This window comes from Schistocerca americana, chromosome 3, assembly GCF_021461395.2.
Source record: "Schistocerca americana isolate TAMUIC-IGC-003095 chromosome 3, iqSchAmer2.1, whole genome shotgun sequence".
Taxonomy (NCBI): Eukaryota; Metazoa; Arthropoda; class Insecta; order Orthoptera; family Acrididae; genus Schistocerca; species Schistocerca americana.
In genome coordinates this window covers 659,198,287-659,220,020 of record NC_060121.1, presented here as the reverse complement: position 1 = coordinate 659,220,020, position 21,734 = coordinate 659,198,287, and the positions used below count along the sequence as shown (strand labels likewise).

At 46.4% G+C, this 21,734-nt stretch overlaps 1 protein-coding gene across 1 annotated transcript in view; it reads right to left on the bottom strand.

The window, feature by feature from the left end:
* Window positions 1-21,734, bottom strand: part of LOC124606283 (glutamate receptor ionotropic, NMDA 2B-like) — a 727,746-nt gene that overhangs the window by 265,657 nt on the left and 440,355 nt on the right. The window contains exon 5 of the mRNA XM_047138265.1: window positions 7,742-7,925. Within this exon, the coding sequence (XP_046994221.1) occupies window positions 7,742-7,925 (184 nt within the window). The remainder of the gene's footprint in view (window positions 1-7,741; window positions 7,926-21,734) is intronic.

Sequence of the window (21,734 nt, the reverse complement as noted above, 5' to 3'; positions counted from 1 at the left end):
AATTATACAGGGATTAGTTCACCAGACATAGCATACATAGCTTACAGGAGGATCCTGAACAGAGGATTGTAAGTAATATCTGAGTATTTATTAAGTGAAGAAGAAAGGAGTGCTTTAATAGAGGAAGATCGACAACAGACGCAGTATTTGTGAAGAAACTGTTAATTGAAAAACATGCAGAATTTAATCGAGAGAGACAACTGTCATTTGCTCACTTAGAAAAAGCCTTTGATAACGTTAAGAACTGCATAGGTCAGAGATTTTAATTATTTGGGATGTGATATTAGAATGAAGTTTTATGAAGTAATGGCCGTCCTACCGAAATGAGTCGTGAGTCAAATACAAACGACAAGAAAACAAGACCTTGGCAGCTCAAATGAGATTTCTTAGGTCTGTAAAAGGTTATACCAAGGTAGGAAGATTAAGGAACAGTGACTTTAGAAAGAAATTAAAAATGTTTAACGAAAGAAACAAAACTGAAGACAACAGAAGAAAATGGAGTGAAGTTTTCGACGAATGAATTGCGGCAGACTTCGTTACAAAGTCAGAAATTATAATCATTTACGTCGAAGAAGTCTGAGAAGGCCAAGAAGGAGAGGGGCACGGTACCAGTTAGATGCATAATACTTGATGTACAGTAAAAGAAGGAAGTAACAGTGGTGCGAATAAAGAATAATTTTCTACAAAAGAAGGTTTCATTAGATATGTAGTTAGGGAAATACAAAAGAATATGTAGCCGATTTAAATTCCTACAGCTGGGGTAATGTCGTATGTCAACGGGCAAGTATTGGCCATCTCGTCATTCTTTTTTATTCTGTGCCATCACGACCGCTGTATCAAACGTCTGGTCGATATATCTATTTCGAAACAATGCGAAACGGTTGAAAATACGCATCACGATGGGAAGTGCGTTGGTATCACGCCTAATCACCTTGCACGTTCGGACAGTCCCGAAGCGCATGCTCCAGTCCGGGTGGTTCCCCATACGTCACGCACGTTTCAGCCAAGAGCGCGAAACGCGTGTCCCCGATTGCAACTGCCCAGTGCGGTAGGATGGTCTGCGCATCCAGGCCGCTGTGGTTAAAGCCACAAATTCAGTTTCAGTGCCGCGTCCCCCAGGCATTAATCTTCTCGCGAAAATTGGATTCTGCGCTTCAATTGCGGCTGAGGGCAAAGTGCTCCGTTCAGACCAATGTGTGGCCCAAATTGTTAGACTCGAGAGGTGCCAGGGAGCATCTGCTGCTTGCGCTGTGGTGTAGAGTCTAACGTGCGCAACAATCTTAGGGAGGAAGGATGAGGAAACGAAGAAACAACTAAAGAAAGAAAAGAAACGTTGGAAGGCCGAATTTGCCAGAGAATAACACTTAGCTTCGCATGAGGTCTCGTGACTAAGTAATGTACGGTGTCAGTAACGAGGGTCAGAGCTTTTTCTTTTTTTTTCCGTGGTGCTGTCGGGCGAACACTAGTCAATGATTTATGATCATAGGTTTTCGCAGCTGGCTTCATACTCCATGAAATTATTCTACTTTGCAAACCGCATTTTTTTCCTTTTTCCCTTTTTTGCCTTTTTCTGTTTCTCTACGGGGTCGACATTGTTACGCAGGTTGTCTCGAAATGTACCTTACAACTTCAGTGTGCTGTACCACAAAAACAAATTAAGATATTCGCACTATGTTTGGCTTATGTGACAGACAAACTCATAAAGTCTTATTTGCGTGTGTGTTCCGGGTCGTCCTGAATGAAACATAATGACAAAGCTTCAGGAAAACGCTCAGCGTGTGGAATGATTTTGTTAGACCAAATCGGACACACAGGTTCAAAGGAACTTCCAAACACGGAATAGGAAACACCCACCGTCGTGGAGGTCGATACACCGGTGGTACAGGAATTTTACGCAGACAGGAAGCGTTGATGTGAAACATGATACTGGAGCATCTGGAACAAGTGAAGCCGATACAGCACGGGTTGGGTGTGGCAGGAGCTGCAGATCCCTAGGGTAACAGCGCACCGCGTCCTTGGAAATGTCTATAGATGCACCCAAACCGGCTGCAACTGTTGAATGCATTGAAACCACGCTACAAGCCACAACGTATGCATTTCTTTACCGTTTAGAGGAGGACGAAAATTTTCTAAACCACCCATTATTTTCTGACGAAGCAACATTTCACGTATGAGATTTTCACTCTGCAGCGGAATGTGCGCTGATATGAAACTTCCTGGCAGATTAAAACTGTGTGCTGGACCGGGACTCGAACTCGGTCTCGGCCCGACACACAGTTTTAGTCTGCCAGGAAGTTTCAACATTTCACGTGTTTGCTAAGGTAAACCAACACAGTATTCGACTGAGCGTGGTTGCGCAGTGGTTAGCACAGTGGACTCACATTCGGGAGGACGAATGTTAAAACACGTGTCCGGCCATCCTGAATTAGGTTTTCCGTGATTTCCCTAAATCGCTTCAGGAAAATGCTGGGATGATTCCTTTGAAAGGGCAAGGCTGATTTCCTTCCACATCTTCCCCCAATCCCATGGGACCGATGACCTCACAGTGTGCTCCCCTCCCCCCCCCCCCCCCCACCCCCAAATCAACCAGCCAACCACAATATTCGCATCTGGGGCGCAACCAATCCTTATCCTCAGGCAGAAGAGGTGTGTGACAGACTGAAAGTGAATGTGTGGTGTTGTTTCACGGTTGATCGCATTGTCGATCTATTTTTGTCCCAGAAAAAACAGGTAATTGCTGATGTGCTATAACTGTTTGCGCCTCCATAGCTGGATGACTGGCAAGGCAGTCGTTTTCCGACAAGATACTGTATCGCCACTGTGGGCTGAGACTGTGCGAGATATTCTAGACCAGGGTTACAAGATCGCTCAGTTGTTAGAGTTAGTCAAGTTCCCTGGTCTTGGTCGCCTAGATTTCTTTCTATGGGGGTATATCAAGGACAGAGACTGTAAAATAGCTGTCAACCACATCAATGATTTAAAGAACCGAATGGTTGCCAATTGTGTCAGTTGATGCAGATATGTAGGCAAGTACGGATAATGCTTGAATACAGACTGGATGCTCTGCGTCCCACCAAAGGCGCACGTGTTGGAATTCCTTGAATATCACAAAAACTTTGGGAGATAATGTGCCATGTAAGGCAAAAGTTGTGTGAATATTTTAATAAGTTTGAATGCTATAACACATTAAAATAGTAGCGTACCTTTTGAAACACCCTTTATATCGCGAAATTTGTTGGCCGGATGACCTCCCTGATGCCCCTCCCCCTCCCCTTTTTCCTTCCGGAAAGCAATTTTTGTGCCGCGCCTGGTGGAGATATTGTGGTGAAGTTTGATAACGTGGGTATCAATCCTGTATTTGCCTAGTTGAATGTGAGAATTCGCCTAAAAACCACACCCAGGATGGATGGCTCAGCAGCTCTCGTTATTAATTCGTGAGACGGATTCGATCCGCGGCTGGCTCACTTCCCCATGTCCCAGAAGCAGGCGCGTTAGCGCTCTCGAGTATCCTGACGTGTAAAAATATTGTAAAAGACTGAATCAACGTTTCGACCTCAATTTGCAAGTGGTCTTCATGTGGGTATATAATAATAGTACGGCAATACTATTCGACACTAATAGACTACTTTCACTCATAACCCACCAAGCCCTTAAAAGGAGAGTAAAAAATTAAGCGTTTTTAATATTATCCATTTTCCGAGCGTGAAGCGGCGGACACAAAAGAGGGTCGACAATGTGTCCAATGGAATGGCGTTTTGGTTCAGTTAGTAGCTGCGCATATGCACTGGTATCTCGCTACAGCAACGTACAGATACGGCAGTACACAAGGAAAAACCTCAACTGGACACTTGGCGCCCACATATAACGAAGAGGAGATGATCTAGCGCGCTGTTGCGATGTATGATACCCGACTGACAAGAACAGAAGTGGACGATTCTGATGGAAGGTGAGGATTCATAGAAATTTTTATCAACGCCGCTAACGTGCTGCCAGAGGCTTTAGTACTTAAATCATACGAACGAAGTGTCGAAAACCTGAGTTGAGAGCACTGTCGCTCGAAATGTGTTGTTGTATTGTGTGAAGTACAGATAAAATGTTACTGTTACTATTTGTGGATAGTATTGGAATTTTATTGGTTTACAATGAAGATAGAAGCCAGCAACCATCATTGCGGTTCATGTTTGTGAACTCCTTTAACATCTCGAGCGCTTCTTTTATCTTCTTTTGGCACGTAAAAGATTGTCTAGCTGGTACGTAAGCCTCATTGAACTGTATATGTTAGCCACATAAATTTATATTTTATGCCACTGTGAATTCATTATGGCCTCCCAGTCGTATCAGACGTTTGCGTTTTCCGTCATATCCTGATCAGTCAAGTAGTCTCTCACTTCCACGCTCCCCCCCCCCCCCCCCCCCTTAAAGAGCCTTTAGCGTATCATCGACTGCACGTTAGGTGGACCCTAGCCGTTCTACAAATTTATTGTTGCTCCAATACATAGTTCTGGTACCCACTCGGCGAAGAATTATTTTCCCGACATGTTCGGCGTCTCTTGCACGTATGGTAGAAGAGATGTGCGTACTTCATCCGTCTGCTAGTGTCAGTCTTTTCTGTTCTTCGTGGAATCAGCACCTCATCCACAACCTGGGCTTCCTTATTTGTCACCACTCCTGTGGCTTGATGCGGCCCACCACGGATTCATGTTCTGTGTTGACATCTTCACCTCAGAGTAGCATTTGCAACCTACATTCTCAATTACTTGTTGGGTGTATTCCAAACTTTGTCTTTCCGTACATTTTTTACCTTCTACAACTCCCACTCATACCACGGAGGTTACTCCGTGATGCATTAACACACGTGCTATCATCCAGCCGCCTTCTTCTTGTCATTGTTTTCCATTAGTTCCATTCTTCGGCGATCCTGTGAAGAACCTCTTCATTTCTTATCAGCTTACCAAACCTTCAATGTCCTTCTATAGCAGCACTTCTCAAACGCTTCGATTCTCATCTTTTCCGATTCCCCAGCAGTCTATGGTTCTGATCCTCATTCCTTTTATCTTTCTTCGGTATACCACTAAAAATTAATCTATGCTCCTCAAACTGTTCGTTCTGTTCGAGAGGTCTTGTAATCCTTTTCCTTCACTTTCGCCGAGGACAGCAATGTCGTTAGCGAATCTAGTTATTGATATCCATTCATCCTGAACTTTAATCCCATTCTTGAGCCGTTCTTTTACTTGCATTACTGCTTCTTCGATGTCTAGATCGAACGGTAGGGACAACAGACCGATCTTGAACCATTTGTAACCCGAGCACTTCATTCTTCGTCTTTCAGACTTATCGTTCCCTCTTGTTTCTTGCACATATAGTATTTTACTCGTCTTTCCCTGTAACTTACTCCTGTTCTTGTTACAATTTCGAACATTTTGCATTGCCATACGCTTTCTCTAGGTCTACAAATCCTGTGACTACTCCTCGAAATTTTGTAAGTCTTGCTTCCATCATCAGCCTTATGTAAGAACTGTTTCTTTGATTCCTTTACCTTCCCTATAGCCAAACTCTTTGTCTTCAGACAGATCCTCAAGTTTCTTTTCCAATCTGCTGTATGTTACTACTGTCAGCAACTTGGCTGCATGAGCTGTTAAGCTGGATGTGCAATAGTTTCCGCAGTTACATGCCCTTGTTATATTCGCAGCTGTGTAAATGATGGTTTTCAGAAAGTCTGACATCAACTTGAATAATTATTTAGTTACCACGTCTCCCAATGATTTAAAAATTTCATGAGATTGTTACCTATCGTTTCTATCTTATTTGATCGTAAGTGCTCCAAACCTCTGTTAGACGTTGACTCTAGTTGGTTGGTTAGTTAGTTGCATATTTCAGGTATCATTTGAACGATTCTTTTATCGAAATTATGTATAATGAATTATCTTACAGTATATGTGTACATGCTTAGTGTTAATATTTACGAACACATACTTCTTTTTAGTCCTACTGGATCTCCGATGTCTTCAATACAGATTCTCATTTCTTCATCTATCAAGACATCAGACAGTTCCTCGCTATCGACTGCAGTTAACAGTGGAATTCCCATTGAACTCTTCATGGTGCCTCCCTTGCTTTTAATTCCATCAAAGGTTTTTCGATTTCTTTTCAGCAGTCGTTTTGTCTGGTCTTATCTGCAATTACACTCGTAAGTTGCTTACATAGATGTATTCCTGTCTTTTGCTAAACATTGTATTTCCTTCTCCAGTTTGCGAAATTCTTCAGTTACTCTAGTTTTCTTCGCAATTACCCACATTGCAGCTATGTTTGTCAGTCCAGTTTCTGAGATTTCCGTTTTTAGAGATTTACATCCTCTTCAGTTTAGCTGCCTATTGGGTTTTCATTATCTCAGTATCTGCAGCCTCAGAGATCTTTCAAAGCATCTCATCATTCCTCAGTACTTCAGTATTCCTCTCCCTTGCCCGAATCTACGTCTGCTATGGAGTACGTCTTACAATCCTATATCTGAGAAAAAAATTCTCTGCCTGGTTGTTATGTAATCCAACTGAAATCTTCAGGTATCTCCAGACCTTTCCCAAGTATACTTCCTCCTCTTGCGATTTTTGCACGATGTGTTCGTTATTGCTAGATGGAATGTATTACAGAACTCAAGTAGTCTTTCTTCTCTCATTCGTACTCCCTGCCCATATTATCCCGTCACTGCGCCTTCAGTATCTTCCCCTATCACAGTTTCCATTCTTTCATTATTATTGGAGTATCATCTCCCTTTTCATGATGAATTACCCCTTCAATATTCTTATTTACTTTTTCTATCTCTTCATTTTTTGCTTGTGACGTCGTCATGTAAACCAAACTATTATTGTAGGCATTGATTTTCTGTCGATTCATATGAGGTTAACCCTGTTTCTCAACCTTTACGATAACCTAGCCTCTGCTCTGTCTTCTATTTACAGTGAATTCTATCCTTCATACTATTTTTCCTATATATAAGAAACCTTGCCTTAGACACTGTGAGAATGCGTACTATAGCTCTAAATCTTAAACATGGCTGCGAATCAGCAACTGTGTAAATCTGAAGAGGCTGAAAAAATCAGCGAATCAGTTGCAAAATAAAGGCTTGTTAGCCCTTGACCTAAATTTCGATATTTCTAAAAATGTCTTCTTCAGCAGGGGTATTACATCACATGATGGTACATTAGAATAGCTGAAGCCGAGATGCTCTTGTCATATATAAAATTGACAAAAACAAGAATTAAACCAAACCATGGCTTTAGATAGCAGCCAGATTACATTTAACGTACTTCAGAGTGAATGCTCGCTGGTAAATGCCCACAGGTAGAGGCTCTTGCCAAAATAAACTTATATCAGGAGTCACGCGATAAAATATTTGCATACGTTAAGTGTACATCATGCCAGAGACAGAGGGCAGCTGTTACGAATTATCCCAAGCATGGCTTGGGATAATTCTTGTTTTGTCAATTTCATATATGACAAGAGCCGCCCGTCTTTAGTTATTCTAATGTACCATCGTGTGATGTAACAAGGCCCACTCCTTCTGAAGAAGACAATTTTTAAAAATATCGAAATCTAGGTCAAGGGCTAGTAATCCTTTCTTTTGCAGCTGGTTGGCTAGGTTTTTCAACAGCTTCTAACATTATTTCTGGTACACCAAAATACAATAACGGGAGAGTTGTATATACTGGCGTGGCTGGTTGCGATCAGAGCTCATGAGGCTACTCACCCAGAAAAGCGGTAGGCGAGATGATGCCAGTCCTCTTGGCGACCAGGATGGCGATGCCCGTCTCCATGAAGGGAACCGTGAAGTCCACGGCGTTCTCACGCTCCGAGTTTATCATCAGAGACGTCATCACCATGTCCGTCTTGCGGTTCACCAGGTCCGCGATCAGACCGTTCCACTTGCCGTTCTGCAAAAGGCCGGAACACTGACGTCAGCACAAAAGGATGGAAGCCAGCTTTCGGATTACGATTAACATTTTTGCATAGTCTCAAAATACTCATTGAAAGTGTGAGTGATCATTCGAAAAATATCCATTAAAAGCATTAGAGTAACCCTATAGAACACTCGTGAAGTCCCGCTATTATTATCAAAAATCATAATTTGAAAACTGTTGGAGGTAGTTGTTAACGTATAGCATCTCTTAAAGTTTTTACTTATATGCCAGCATTTCCATGTGCGTCCCCCTCGTCGTTCATAGAACATCAATGAGATATTCGGTTGCTGCCCCTGTACGAGTCAGAACTGCTGCATCAACAGTTATAATTGTTTCGTTGATTCGCGAACAAAGTGTAGCAATGTCACTGACTGATGTTTTGTAAACGCGATACTTGATGTAATCCCACAAAAATAAGTGTAAAGGTGTGACATTGGGAGAGCATGGTGATCTTGCGATGCGACCATCACGACCTATTCACATCTCATGAAATGTGTAATTCGTCACGTCCCCAGTTCAAACCCCAATTTGACCTATAGGGGCTGCGTTGAAATGCAGCTTGCGCTCGGTCAACACATGCTTCAAATACACGGGGATGTCCACTTCGAGGAAGGTCTTCGATACTGCCTGTCTCTTTAAAGTTTTAAGAAATACACAGACATGTTTTATTCGATTTTTGACGAAAGTAGTCTTCAGCACACCTTTGCAGTCGTGGCCGTTGTTGACGTTTCGACACTGGAGCCGATACCTGTCAAACGCGAAGCTGGCATCACGAGCCTGAGTGCACCCTGGTCCAGTCCTCCCACCAAGGAAAATCCCTGGCAGTACCGGGAATCAGACCCGGGTCCCCCATATGAGGGTCTGTCGCGTTAACGACTCGGCTACCGAGGTGGACCTTACATATATAATGGGAATCCTTGGTAATCTTCATAATCTCAAGTATAGTAATGAAGTACGTGTTTTTTGCCCAAGGTGATTGAGGGTACTGCCTCCTCAGTTTTACGCTAATTCTATGCCCCGTCTTAATTTTCTTCATCTATAAAAGGCCCTTATTGTAATAGTGGTACTGTAGAGATGGCACAATTTATCTGCACAAACCCCAAAAATACAAAACACTGATCTAAATCGTAACCATGTCTAATTCAAAATCGTAGTATCCGGAATAAAACGGAAACCGGCCGAAGCTCATAACACAAACAAACCAAGTTAGTTGCGAAGCCCGTTCGTTGTATGCATGGACAGTAGCTGAAAGATGGACATGTAGCGCAAACACATGGATTTTAAACCTCTTGGCTGTGCATACAAAGCTGTTATTTGTTCCTTTTTAGTTTGTTTTCCTTTCTTTCTGGTTACGCTGCCTTTTTAAAGTCATTAATAATTTCTTCTTGAGTGAGGGTGCGACGGAATATTTGACGTCGGAGTAGGTGTGGCTAAGGTGTAGCGTTCAGAGGCTGCACGCAGGTCCCAAGTGCGCAGGTGTGTCTTCTGACTGAATGCGCGCATCATGTGCTGGTGGTACCCCTCTCGGAAGGGAGGCACCTACCTGCATCAGTGGAAATCGGCTGATGAAAATCCTCTTGCAAGGTACAGGACGAGTCACCCTGTTCTATAGCCCTTGGAGACGCTTTATGCTTGGTGTTCCACAATTTAATGTTGCTCACTTGTAGAGGTTGTAGATGGGGATAGTAGGTCAAGTTTTACATAACCGGAAACGTCATGCAACTATGCTAAAGAGCGTCAGAGTTACAGGCGCCGGCGTCTGCAAATATATGTGTGTACAGGGTGATTCCGTGATGATGTTACAAACTTTCTAGGATGATGAGTGTATCAATTTGAGGTAAGGGTCCCTGTACCGGAAACGAACGAGTCGAAAGTTATAAGCGAAAACCATTATGATACCTCTGCTACTGGAATACATGTATTGGCAGTGTTGTTGCTAAGATTGTAGGATATGAAACTTTTAGAGCTGCTAATATGGACCAAAACAAGGAAGAAACACCCAGTAAACATAGGCTCTAAAGCGCATACATAAGAAGCTACTGTGAAACGCATCTTCTCTATTGAACAAATGCACACAGCACTTAAGATATACATCTTAGACCCCACGTTTCCCGGATTTTTTCTTGTTTTTGGCCCATACTACCACCTCCGAATGTTGCCTACCTTACAGTCTTAGCAACAACAGTACCAGTATACGTATTCCAATGTCAGAGGTACGGAAACTCTTTTCACTTATAGCTTTTGACTCGTTCGTTTCCGGTGCAGAGACCCTTACATCAAATAGGTACATTTATCCTTCTTAACATCATCACGAAATCACCCTTTATATACATACATTTATAGGCATCTGCTTGTAGCTTTTATGCTATGTAGCATCGTTGAGTGTCGTTCCCGGACATGGGTTCCTGTGTAATACTTGATCTTCTATGTCCCCTCTATAATCTCTAGAAGTGTGTAATATGAATTGTGGAACACCCTGTACGCATGTCTGCCTTACTCCTTTCCCAGAGATTCCTGGTTTGTCCATATTCCCGCAGGATTAATTCGAACCACGTACTGTGGTGGCATGGGGTCTCGTCTGTCGCTTGCAGAGGCGTTCTTGGTGGAAACAACCACATTGGTGTGCCGTCGGCAGTGTAAACAGGAGTATCACGGAAGTGTCACCTTTGAAATCTTTGTATGTTGAACAGTAGCGAGTTGCTTCATTGTAATGTCATATACAAAATAACTCAATAAAATTAGCAGGTAAGTTTCTTGCTGCTGACATCGCAATGAACGTCATCACATAACCACCTGAGCACTGATGGTGTGGCTGTGACGTTAAAATGTACATTGCTGCAATAAAAAGGCTGTAAAAGACAGTAGATGGGTGTTATTGCTCCGTTTGACTACTGTTTAAGCGGATCTGCTGATGATGGAATTATAAAACTCTGAAATGCGTGTTGGAAAGATAAATAAATGTAACAAGTATCTATGTACTTAAAATTGCTAAAATCATGATACTGTGAATAATTTATCGACATGTTGTACCTTACTCTTACAGTTAATGCAGTTCTAAGAATATTTTTATAGGTAAAAATAGTGTATTTGTTAGTGGCACATTTCATCCATAATATTCACAGGTTAACCTGAAGTGATCCTCTCTGTCGTGGTGGTGGACGTTCTCTAACAACTGACGCCTTGAAGTCTGCTACCCGTTTTGCGGAGTTCGCACAACACTCCAGCCAGCTCCGTGGCTTAGCAAACCGGAACCTGACAGGCCGCCGTATCGGTTTGCACGGCTAACTGGTGTGTTCGCCATGCTACGTTCCACGCAGCTCGACGATTTAACATACTCCGATGGATTTTTATAGCCATAACAATTTAGGACGTCCGTTTAAAGAGGCTTGTATCTATACAATGAAACCTCGTTTATTCTGCTCTCGTTAATATAGATCTCCTTTTCATCAGGATCGGCATTTTTTAAACTACAATAGCTGGACAGTATTCGATACTTCATAGGTAATAGCAGCTACAGTCGACGACGATAATTCTTAAATTGAAATTCAGCGTACCACCGTATTCGGATCCCGCCAGCTACAACTTTGACAAGTTAACACTGTGTTCTACAGAACTGTATTGCCTCCCTTTGTTGTAGGCGCAAAATGGCGTCAAAGAGCAAGAATGTGGCAGTGTCAATAGACAAAAATATGTGCTCTCACCGTTGGAATGATTTATAATGATGTTCTGAACTAGGTCGGAAACAACGACTTGTAAAAAAAAAGATTAATTTTCCTTCAGTATTGCTAGAAGCTTGAAGGTTTGTCAGTTACAGGTTTTGATCAGGAAGTGAAAAGAAAGAACACGAGAGAAAAAAGTATTTTCGCACTTGTGTACTCGATATTTTATGTTGACTGTAATCCCAACATACGTTTCGGCAAAGTGCTGCTGACCTCTTCAGCAGTGGCTTTTTGTAGTTTTTGGGACCCTACAGCTACGTGAATTATAAAACCTTTGATAGAATAGAAAGGCATACAGACCTGTAACACAACAAGATTCCGCCTTAAGCCGTTATCAAGTACTAGGCTTTATCTGCGGACGGACGGTCTCACCAGAATACATATAACACATCCGATCATACTACAGTAATACCATTGCATCTGTAGCTATATTTTGCTGATTTTCGTAGAACTGCAGTTGAGGATCACTCATGGCCCTTGACGGACATTAACACTGCCTAAAAAAACGTGAAGCACCCAGAAGACATGGTCGGATTTTACTGCATCTTCATACACATACGAGTACACACCATCAGCGTATAGGCAAATGTTTATTCATTTTCGTACAACTACAGATGAGAGTTGTTTGCGTGCCAGTGGTCGACATGAACAGTGCCTGAAAAAAGTGAAGGACCCACCGGACATGGTTGGATTTTAATTTATATCCGTAGACACACACACCTTTGCGTACATGAACGAATACATGATCAGAGTTGCAATTCTCTGCGACAGGTAGAAAACCCACCCGAATTAATTAGTGTTGTTCGTATTTAATATTGTTGTCAGGCTTGATAGGGCATATAAGGGGCGTGCACAGTGTCAGAAGTTGAGGGATCACGTGAAGGATACGGAGATACCGTGTACTAGTATGAGATAGCGTAATCAGCATAGACAGATTTTGAGACAGTGTTATAAGAGAATCGATAGAAATTAAAATGGATGACGATCTTATGAACCGTGACACAGGGTACCAGCTAAGCAGAGCCTGGGATCGGGCTCTGGAATTGTTAAAGGAACAATGGGGCCAGCTGCAACACTACACAAACAGAAGGACCAGAGACATGGAGATGGAAAACGAGCCCCTGACGGGCTGCCAGGCGCACCAGACCGAAGATGGAACACCCAGATGTGGGACTGGTGGGCGCGGACCGCAGAGGGAACACCTAGAACCGCAGCGGACGGAAAACGGAGCAGCAACGCTCCAGCAGGTCGCAGGGAATGGGCGCGGACCACAGAGGAAGCGCCTGCAGCCGTTGGTGGAGGGGGAAGGCCATAGGCATAAATACTGGACCAGGTCCACTCGAGGAGCAGTCTCAGGTCGCACCTGATGAAGGTCACGAGCTACGTGACCGAAATATCGTGAAAGTACGACGCTGATATCCGGCAGAACACCCGACAACCCGAGATGTCAGCATAGACAAACTTTGAAAGGGGACTCATAGTCGGTCTTCATTTGGCCAGCTGGTCGAATAGTGCAAAATCCAGATTTGTGGTGCCTTCAGAGGGACAGTCGCTGCATGTTGGACTACAGTGGAACGTGTGAGCAGGCGTACTCACCGTCGAGGTTCCGGTCTAATACGTCCGACCACCACAAAGGAGAAATACCAAGCTTATCGCGAAAGACCGTTGAGAAAGTTTAGGAAATTGGCGTTTTCAGTTGACTCCAGAATGTCCTACTACCGCTAATGAACATTTGGCGTAAGGATAGCGAAGAAAAGGTAAGGGAAATTAGAGCTTGTACGGACGCTTAAAGACAGCCGTTTTTTCCTCACTGCATTTGCGGGTACAAGAGGAAAGGAAATGACTAGAATAGTACATGGTATTCCCTGTCATGCACCATACAGTGCACGTACGTAGACGAAAATGCAATGTGTTTCCTTGTGTATTTGTTTTCAAGTCGGGAACAAACGGAGTTCGTGAAAATGCGTTTTCCTCATACCAAAAGGTTATACGTTAGATCCTGGGACGCAAATAGCTTATGAACTGGAAACATCTATCCATCTACAGCCAGTTACTACGTAGTACCAAACTGAAGCAGCTAAACAGAATATAGCTTTGAAAATTACGCAAGCTTCTGGTACCACTTGGAAGTCAGAGATATTTGCGTAAAATGGCATAAGATATTTAAACACACACACACACACACTCATTCACACACATTGTATTGGTTGAGGTGGTGGTGGCGGTTGTTGGGATGTTTAAGGGGGACTAAACAGCGAAGGTCATCAGTCCCCCATTCCAAAAACAGGCACTAAAAGAACACAAATGCAGCAACAAACACTAAAGACAAGAAGAGTACAGAGGAACACCAGACAGAAAGGATCAGAAGAAAATAAGATGGCCGGAGACAGGTTGACTGACCATGAGAACAAAAAAAGGGAAAGAGTCAACCATCCGACGACACACCAAAACAGCAACAAATATTGAGAGACATGAGGACAAGAAACACAGAAAGGGAAAGGTGCAGGACCTCCCTAAATAGAACCATAGAAAGGACTACCACAGATAAAATTTAAAACGTCATCAGCCATGGAGGCTTCGTCACATAAAATCAAAGGCAAAGTGCCCGGGAGATTAAAAGACTGCCGGAGGGTGTGCAGTCGGGGACGCTCCAACAAAATGCGGGCGACCGTCAGCCGGGACCCACACCGACACAGGGGGGGATCCTCCTGACGCAAAAGATGACCGTGCGTCAGGTAGGTATGGCTGATGCGCAGCCAACACTGGATGACAGAGTCCCTGCGAGAAGCTCGCAGGGAGGAGCGCCACACATTGGTCGTCTCCTTGACAGCCCGCAGTTTATTCGGGGAAGTCATGCCACGCCACTCAGCAGTCCACATCCCAAGCACCCGATGGCGCAACACCAGCTGCTGATCGCGAGCCGTGAGGCTGATCTCCAAAGCTGGGGCGTCGATCGCCCCTTTGGCCAGCCTGTCAACACGTTCGTTCCCCGGGATGCCAACGTGACCTGGCGTCCAAACAAAGACCACCGAACGTCCAGAACGGGTAATGGCGGAAACGGACTCCTGAATAGAGGACACCAGAGGAGAAGAGGTATAGCAGCAGTCGATGGCCTGGAGGCTGCTCAGGGAGTCACTGCACATGACGATGGACATACCTGAGCAGGAACGGATATGCTCAAGAGCGCGCAATATGGCCACCAGCTCTGCAGTAAAAATACTGCAGCCAGCCGGCAAGGAGCGCTGTTCAACATGGGCAGCGTGAGCAAAAGCGTAGGCAGTGCGACCATCAACCAGGGAACCATCAGTGTAGACAGTCTCACAGCCCGGAAAGGAGGCGAGGAGCGCAAGAAAACGGCGACGGAGGGCCACAGGCGGAACCGAGTCCTTGGGTCCCTGTGCCAAGTCCAGACGGACGGACGGACGGGGCAAACACCAGGGAGGCGTAGGTGCACGGACCCGGAAGGGAGGCAGAAGAGGGAATGACCCCAGTGCCGACAGCAGGGACTGGACGCGGACAGTTATGGAAAGCCCAGACTGAGGTCGCCGTTTGGGCAGATGGAGGACCATGGCAGGGAAAAGCAGGCGATGATTGGGATGGCCCGGCGAGCAATGCACATTGACAGCATAGTCGGCGAGCAGTCGATGGCGGCGAATCCGCAGCGGGGGAACCCCGGCCTCTACCAGTAGACTATCCACAGGGCTCGTACGAAAAGCGCCAGTTGCAAGCCAAACCCCACAGTGGTGTATGGGGTCTAACAACTTCAACACTGAGGGTGATGCAGACCCATAGGCCAGGCTCCCATAATCAAGCCTGGACTGCACAAGGGCTCTGTATAATCGCAACAGCGTGCAGCGATCAGCACCCCAAGAGCTGTGGCTCAGGCAGCGGAGTGCATTGAGGTGCCGCCAGCACTTTTGCTGCAGCTGAGTAACATGAGGAACCCATGTGAGCCGGGCATCAAAGAAGCGGCAAGTGTCCACCACGTCAAGCAGGTGGCCGTCGAGGTAAAGTTCAGGATGAGGGTGGACCGTCCGACACCTGCAGAAGTGCATAACTACAGTCTTGGCTGCAGCGAACTGAAAACCATGAGTCAGAGCACATGATGCCGCCTTGCGAACGGCTACTAGCAGCCTGCGTTCAGCGACTCCCGTAGTCGTGGAGCTAAATGAGATGCAGAAGTCGTCGGCATACAAAGAAGGAGACACCGACGACCCCACGGCTGTAGCCAGACCATTAATGGCCACTAAATAAGGAGACACTCAACACCGAGCCCTGCGGGACCCCATTTTCCTGTATATAAGATGAACTAGAGGCGGCACCCACTTGCACCCGGAACGAGCGGCGCAATAAAAAGGTTTGAAGAAAAGCCGGGAGCTGACCATGAAGACCCCACGCATGCAACATAGCAAGGATGTGATGCCTCCATCTGGTGTCATACGCCTTCCGCAGATCAAAAAAAGACAGTAACAAGATGCTGACGGCGGGCAAAGGCCGTACGGATAGCAGATTCCAGCTGCACCAAATTGTCCGCTGCAGACCGGCCCCGACGGAAGCCACCCTAGGATGGAGAGAGGAGACCGCGCGACTCAAGGACCCAACACAAACGCCGCCCTACCATACGTTCGAGCAATTTGCACAAAACGTTGGTGAGGGTAATGGGACGATAGCTGTCCACCGCCAGTGGGTCCGCACCGGGCTTCAAGATGGGGACGATGAGACCCTCTCGCCATTGCGACGGGAACACGCCCTCACTCCAAATGCGGTTAAAGATGGTGAGGATGTGTCTCTGGCAGTCCCTGGAGAGATGCTTCAGAATCTGTGCATGGATGCAGTCTGGTCCTGGTGCTGTATCAGGGCAATCAGCGAGGGCAGCGAGGAATTCCCTCTCGCTGAAAGGAGCATTGTATTTTTCAGAACGACGCATGTGGAATGATAACGGCGTCTGCTCGGCTCGCTCCTTGAGAGAGCGAAAGGCGGGGGGATGAGTTGCAGTCGCAGAGCTCTTAGCAAAGTGCGCAGCAAGGTGTTCAGCAATGGCGGCAGCGTCCGTGCAGACAGCGCCGTCCAAGGAGATCCCAGGGACACCCATAGGGGTCTGATATCCATAAATCCGCCGGATCCGGGACCACACGAGCGAGGGGGAGACACGGGAGCCCAAGGAGGAGACATACCTCTCCCAGCACTCCTGCTTACACCATGCAATAAGGCGACGGGCCAAGGCACGGAGCCTCTTAAAGGCGATGAGGGTCTCGAGAGACGGGTGCTGCCTATGACGCTGGAGAGCCTGCCGACGGTCGCGAATAGCCTCAGCAATCTCCGGCGACCACCAGGGTACAGCCTTCCTCCGAGGGAGTCCAGAAGAGCCGGGGGTGGCAGCCTCAGCCGCCGAAATGACTGACGTGGTTAAGACACGGACCACCTCGTCAATGTCACCCTGTGGGGGAGACTCAATGGTTGCAGCGGAAGTAAAAGCCAGCCAGTCAGCCCTGTGGAGAGCCCAGCGGGGCAGGCGCCCAGAAGAATGACACTGGGGCAGTGACAAATGGATGGGAAAATGGTCACTACCACACAGGTCAGGATGCACCCTCCAGTGGAGGGATGGGACAAGTCCGGGGCTGCAAAGAGAGAGATCGATGGCCGAGAACAAGCCATGGGCCACACTGAAATGCGTGGGAGCACCGGTGTTCAAGAGGCTAAGGTCGAGCTGAGACAACAAATGCTCCACGGCATGACCGTGGTCATCGACGACAGTCCCACCCCATAGAGGGTTGTGGGCATTGAAATCGCCCAGTAACAAGAAAGGTGGCGGCAATTGGGCCAGCAGCGCAGCCAGCTCATGCTGCGCGACATCAACATTCGGTGGAAGGTAAAGACTGCAGACGGTAATAGCCTGTGGCGTCCACACCCTAACAGCGACAGCCTCTAAAGCCGTTTCTAGAGGTACAAACTCGCTGTGAAGAAAGTTAAGGACATATATGCAGACGCCACCAGACCCACTTTCATAAGCTGCCCGGTTCTTATAATAACCCCAATAGCCATGGAGGGTGGGGGTTCGCATTGCTGGAAACCAAGTTTCCTGAAGAGCATTGCAGAAGAAAGGGTGAAGGCTGATAAGTTGTCGGAGCTCAGCTAGATGGTGGAAAAAACCGTTGCAGTTCCACTGGAGGATGGTATTGTCCATGTCTGAGAAAGGCGTGTCGGGACTTGGAAGGCAGAATACGCCACAGGGTCACCTGCTGCCTCCAATTGAGCACCGGTGCTAGCGCTATCCAAGGTGTCTGAGGGACCAGCGAGATCGAGGTCCTCAGCGGACGCCAGAATCTCCACCTCATCCTCAGACGCAGAGCTGGTAGGAAGCGGTGGGATGGGTGCCACCGCAACGTCGTTAGCCTTGGGGACTTTCTTCTTCTTCTGTTTCTCTCGCTGTGCCTTTGGTGGGTCAGGCTGGGAGGGCTTCACTGGGTCAGTCTCAGGGACAGACGACGACCGTGAGGCCCTATGACCAGGGACCGGTGGTTGTTTGAGCCACTTGCGGCTGTCTGTTTTTGTACCGGTCGGAACTTGTGACGGGAGATCCCCAAGGGATCCCTTCCTGGTGAGAGGAGCCGAAGAAGACTTACGCTTCTCCAGCTGGGAAGGGGGAACTGATGTCCCTGATGGTTGGGGGGGGGGGGGGTGTTGCTCCTGAAGTAGATGGAGCAGGAGCAACAGGGAGTTTAGTGCCCCCCACCATCAAGGGGGCAGGTGTGGGCCTTCGACTCTGAGAGCTGACTGGAGCGGATGGAACTGTAGCAGGAGTGACAGTTGCGGCATAAGAAGATGTCATGCGCACTGGATGAAGCCGATCATATTTCCGCTTTGCCTCAGTGTACGTCAGGCGATCGAGAGTCTTGATTTCCATGACCTTCCACTTCTGCAGAATCGGACAGTCTGGCGAGCAAGGCGGATGGTGCGCACCACAGTTCACACAGATTGGGGGCGGGGCACAGGTATGATCAGGATGGAATGGTCGACCGCAATCGCGACAGACGAGGTCGGAAGCACAGCGTGAAGACATACGGCCGAACTTCCAACACTTGAAGCACCGCATCGGGGGAGGGATATAAGGCTTGACATCACAATGGTACACCATCACCTTGACCTTCTCAGGTAACGTGTCACCCTCGAAGGCCAAGATGAAGGCACCGGTGGCAACCTGATGATCCCTCGGACCCCGGTGGACGCGCCGGACGAAATGGACACCTCGTCGCTCCAGGTTGGCGCACAGCTCATCATCGGACTGTAAAAGGAGATCCCTGTGGAAGATAATGCTCTGGACCATATTCAGACTTCTATGGGGCGTGATAGTGACGGAGACATCCCCCAGATTAGTACAAGCGAGCAAGGCCCGCGACTGGGAGGAGGATGCCGTTTTTATCAACACCGATCCGGACCACATCTTGGACAAGCCCTCCACCTCCCCAAACTTGTCCTCTAAATGCTCTACAAAGAACTGAGGCTTCACGGATATAAAAGATTCCCCATCAGCTCTGGTACAGACAAGATATCTGGGCGGACACGTCTCACTTTCATTCAATGCCTTTCGTTCCTCCCATGGTGTGGCGAGGGAGGGGAACGATTTGGGGTCATAAACGTTACCTTTAAAATGGGCCCTCGAACGCTTAGAGACTGCTGGTGGCTGACCACCAGCAAGAGAAGATGTGCCACGCTTCATTGCGTGTCATCCACCCTGATGCCACCTACTCCGACCAAGGGCCCTCCCCACGGGCGCCACCCAGCCACAGCAAAGGCCACCTGGCAGGATGGCCATTGCCGGGAGTCCCGATGCCCCAGGGAGATGGGCATCTACTCCTTGGCATACGTGGGGAGTTAACGGCGCAGGCATCAGTAGAGTGATCCCTGTGTTGTCAGGGGGCTACAACCAACAGGGTACATGGCGGCCCCACCACAACGGACTGGCTACCGTGCTGGATGTTAGGTGACATGTGGTCCATGGTCGCCGTCAATGCAGAAAGTGGCCCTGCACATTGCTTGGCAGAAAGTGCACACAGGAGCGTATCCATGCCCAAGAGATGTAGAGTGGGCAGGACTGCAACGCAACGACGAAGAAGCTGGCGAAAGTTCTCAACGCAAGATAGACACAATGCACCAAGTAAGGCGCCCTTCCCCAATCGGCTCGCTCTTCGGAAAAATTTTGAGATATGAAGGTCAAACCCGACAGGGGACCATCACATAAGGCCGAAACGTTTGAGACTCCTTTCAGTCGCCTCTTACGACAGGCAGGAATACCACGGGCCTATTCTTACCCCCGGACCCGCAGGGGGAATTGGTTGAGGGCAATGGTGGTCAACTGGCTGGTTTCTACTGATTGGGACGGTGATGGTGTCAGTTTACTGGATGACCACCATTGTCCTGCATACTATTGGGTGGATCAGTTTACAAGGTGACTGCCAATGGTAATGATGACGTCTGTGTCAACGATAAGCTACTGCAATGAGTCTTCCAGCTTTTATAACATCCAACCACTCTGAGTCACTAAGCAAAAATGTGATTACTAAGTGTTAGTCAGGAAGTTCTAATTTGTTATTGATGTACACATCGTATTTTGAGTTTTTCACATTCACAAACTGAATAATGAAGCAAACTCAATCTCTGTAACAGGGAGCAGAAAGGCGTACTCTAGGAACTACATGCCTTAATTTGCAATAATTTTTTTCACTCTTTAAGGCGCACATAATAATTCAATATGCCGCGATTCTTAGACACCACAACACTTGTCACCATTTACCTGCTGCGTTTGGCAACGTTTTACCAAATGCGTCCAAACAGGACCAACGTGCTGTTATTCTTTTCTTGGCTTCCGAAGGACAAATGCCGGCAGGCATCTATTGGAAAATGAAGAATGTGGCCTGTGCAGTATTCATTCCCTCCTCCTCTCACATGTTGTCAATGTTGTTTCGAGTACGCTACAGGAGTTTCAGTGGAAAGCTCTTACACATTCTCCGCAAAGTCCCAATCTCTCCCCTTGTGATTTTCATGTTTTAGAGCCCTGAAGAAATACATTCGTGGGCGTCGATTGCTTCAGATGAAAAGGTGAATGCCTGTATGCAATCTTGATTCCGTCAACAACCACAAATATTTTTCCATGAAGGTACTGACCGTCTTGTCTCACAGTGAGATAAATGTATTAACAATTATGGCGATTAATTTTCAAATATTAAACAGTTTACTTACTTTCTTCCCATCTGTCTCGTTTTCATTTGACTGCCCTTACAATGAGCTTAACTTCCCCGAAATTCTCCCAATGTCTTGCTCATGAACAAAAAATGCAATACGTACGAAAAATTTGTCCTGAAGCTATTCCAAGAAGATCTGAAATATGTAATGTAACTCAAGAAAACAGGTGTACGATTTAAGAAAGTTGTTGTGATTGTAATTCCTGTTTATAAAATTTAAGCGCAACAATATATTCGCATCTGGAAACAAGAAATTAGCAAGTCAGGCTGCGGAAACTTTCCCAAGGACAATCATTCTGCTAATACAGTTTCTTATTTAACACTCATTTGAGTTAACTTTTTTTCTGTTTCCCTAGCACCGAGAATTTTCTAAATTATTTCAATATTGGTATTACTGGCATCCCCAAACATTGGATCGTTCTTGGGGGTAGTTTCCTTAGGCCTAAACAATACGATTTCTTGACGCTCAGCATATGTTACAGAGAGTATGAAAGAAATACGAACGAAGACATTATCTTTCGAAACTTCCACTTTCTCTTCTGACACAGTTAGATGTATTCACTAACGTTCCTAGATACTGTCAGAAAAATCAGTTGACAAAATGTCTTTTAAGTGCAGTCTCTGTACATTTCAACTCCGCCGCTGTATTTCAAATCGTAATTCTAGGAAGTTCGCTCCGTTACACACCCTATTACACTGCTCACGTATGTGACACCCAGATAAGTAGGGCTAACAGGGAATATTGAATATAGACAAGGAAAGGCAGTAAAGGTGGTCACAGGTGTGTTTGATTCATGAGAGAGTGTCACGGACTCACTGACGAG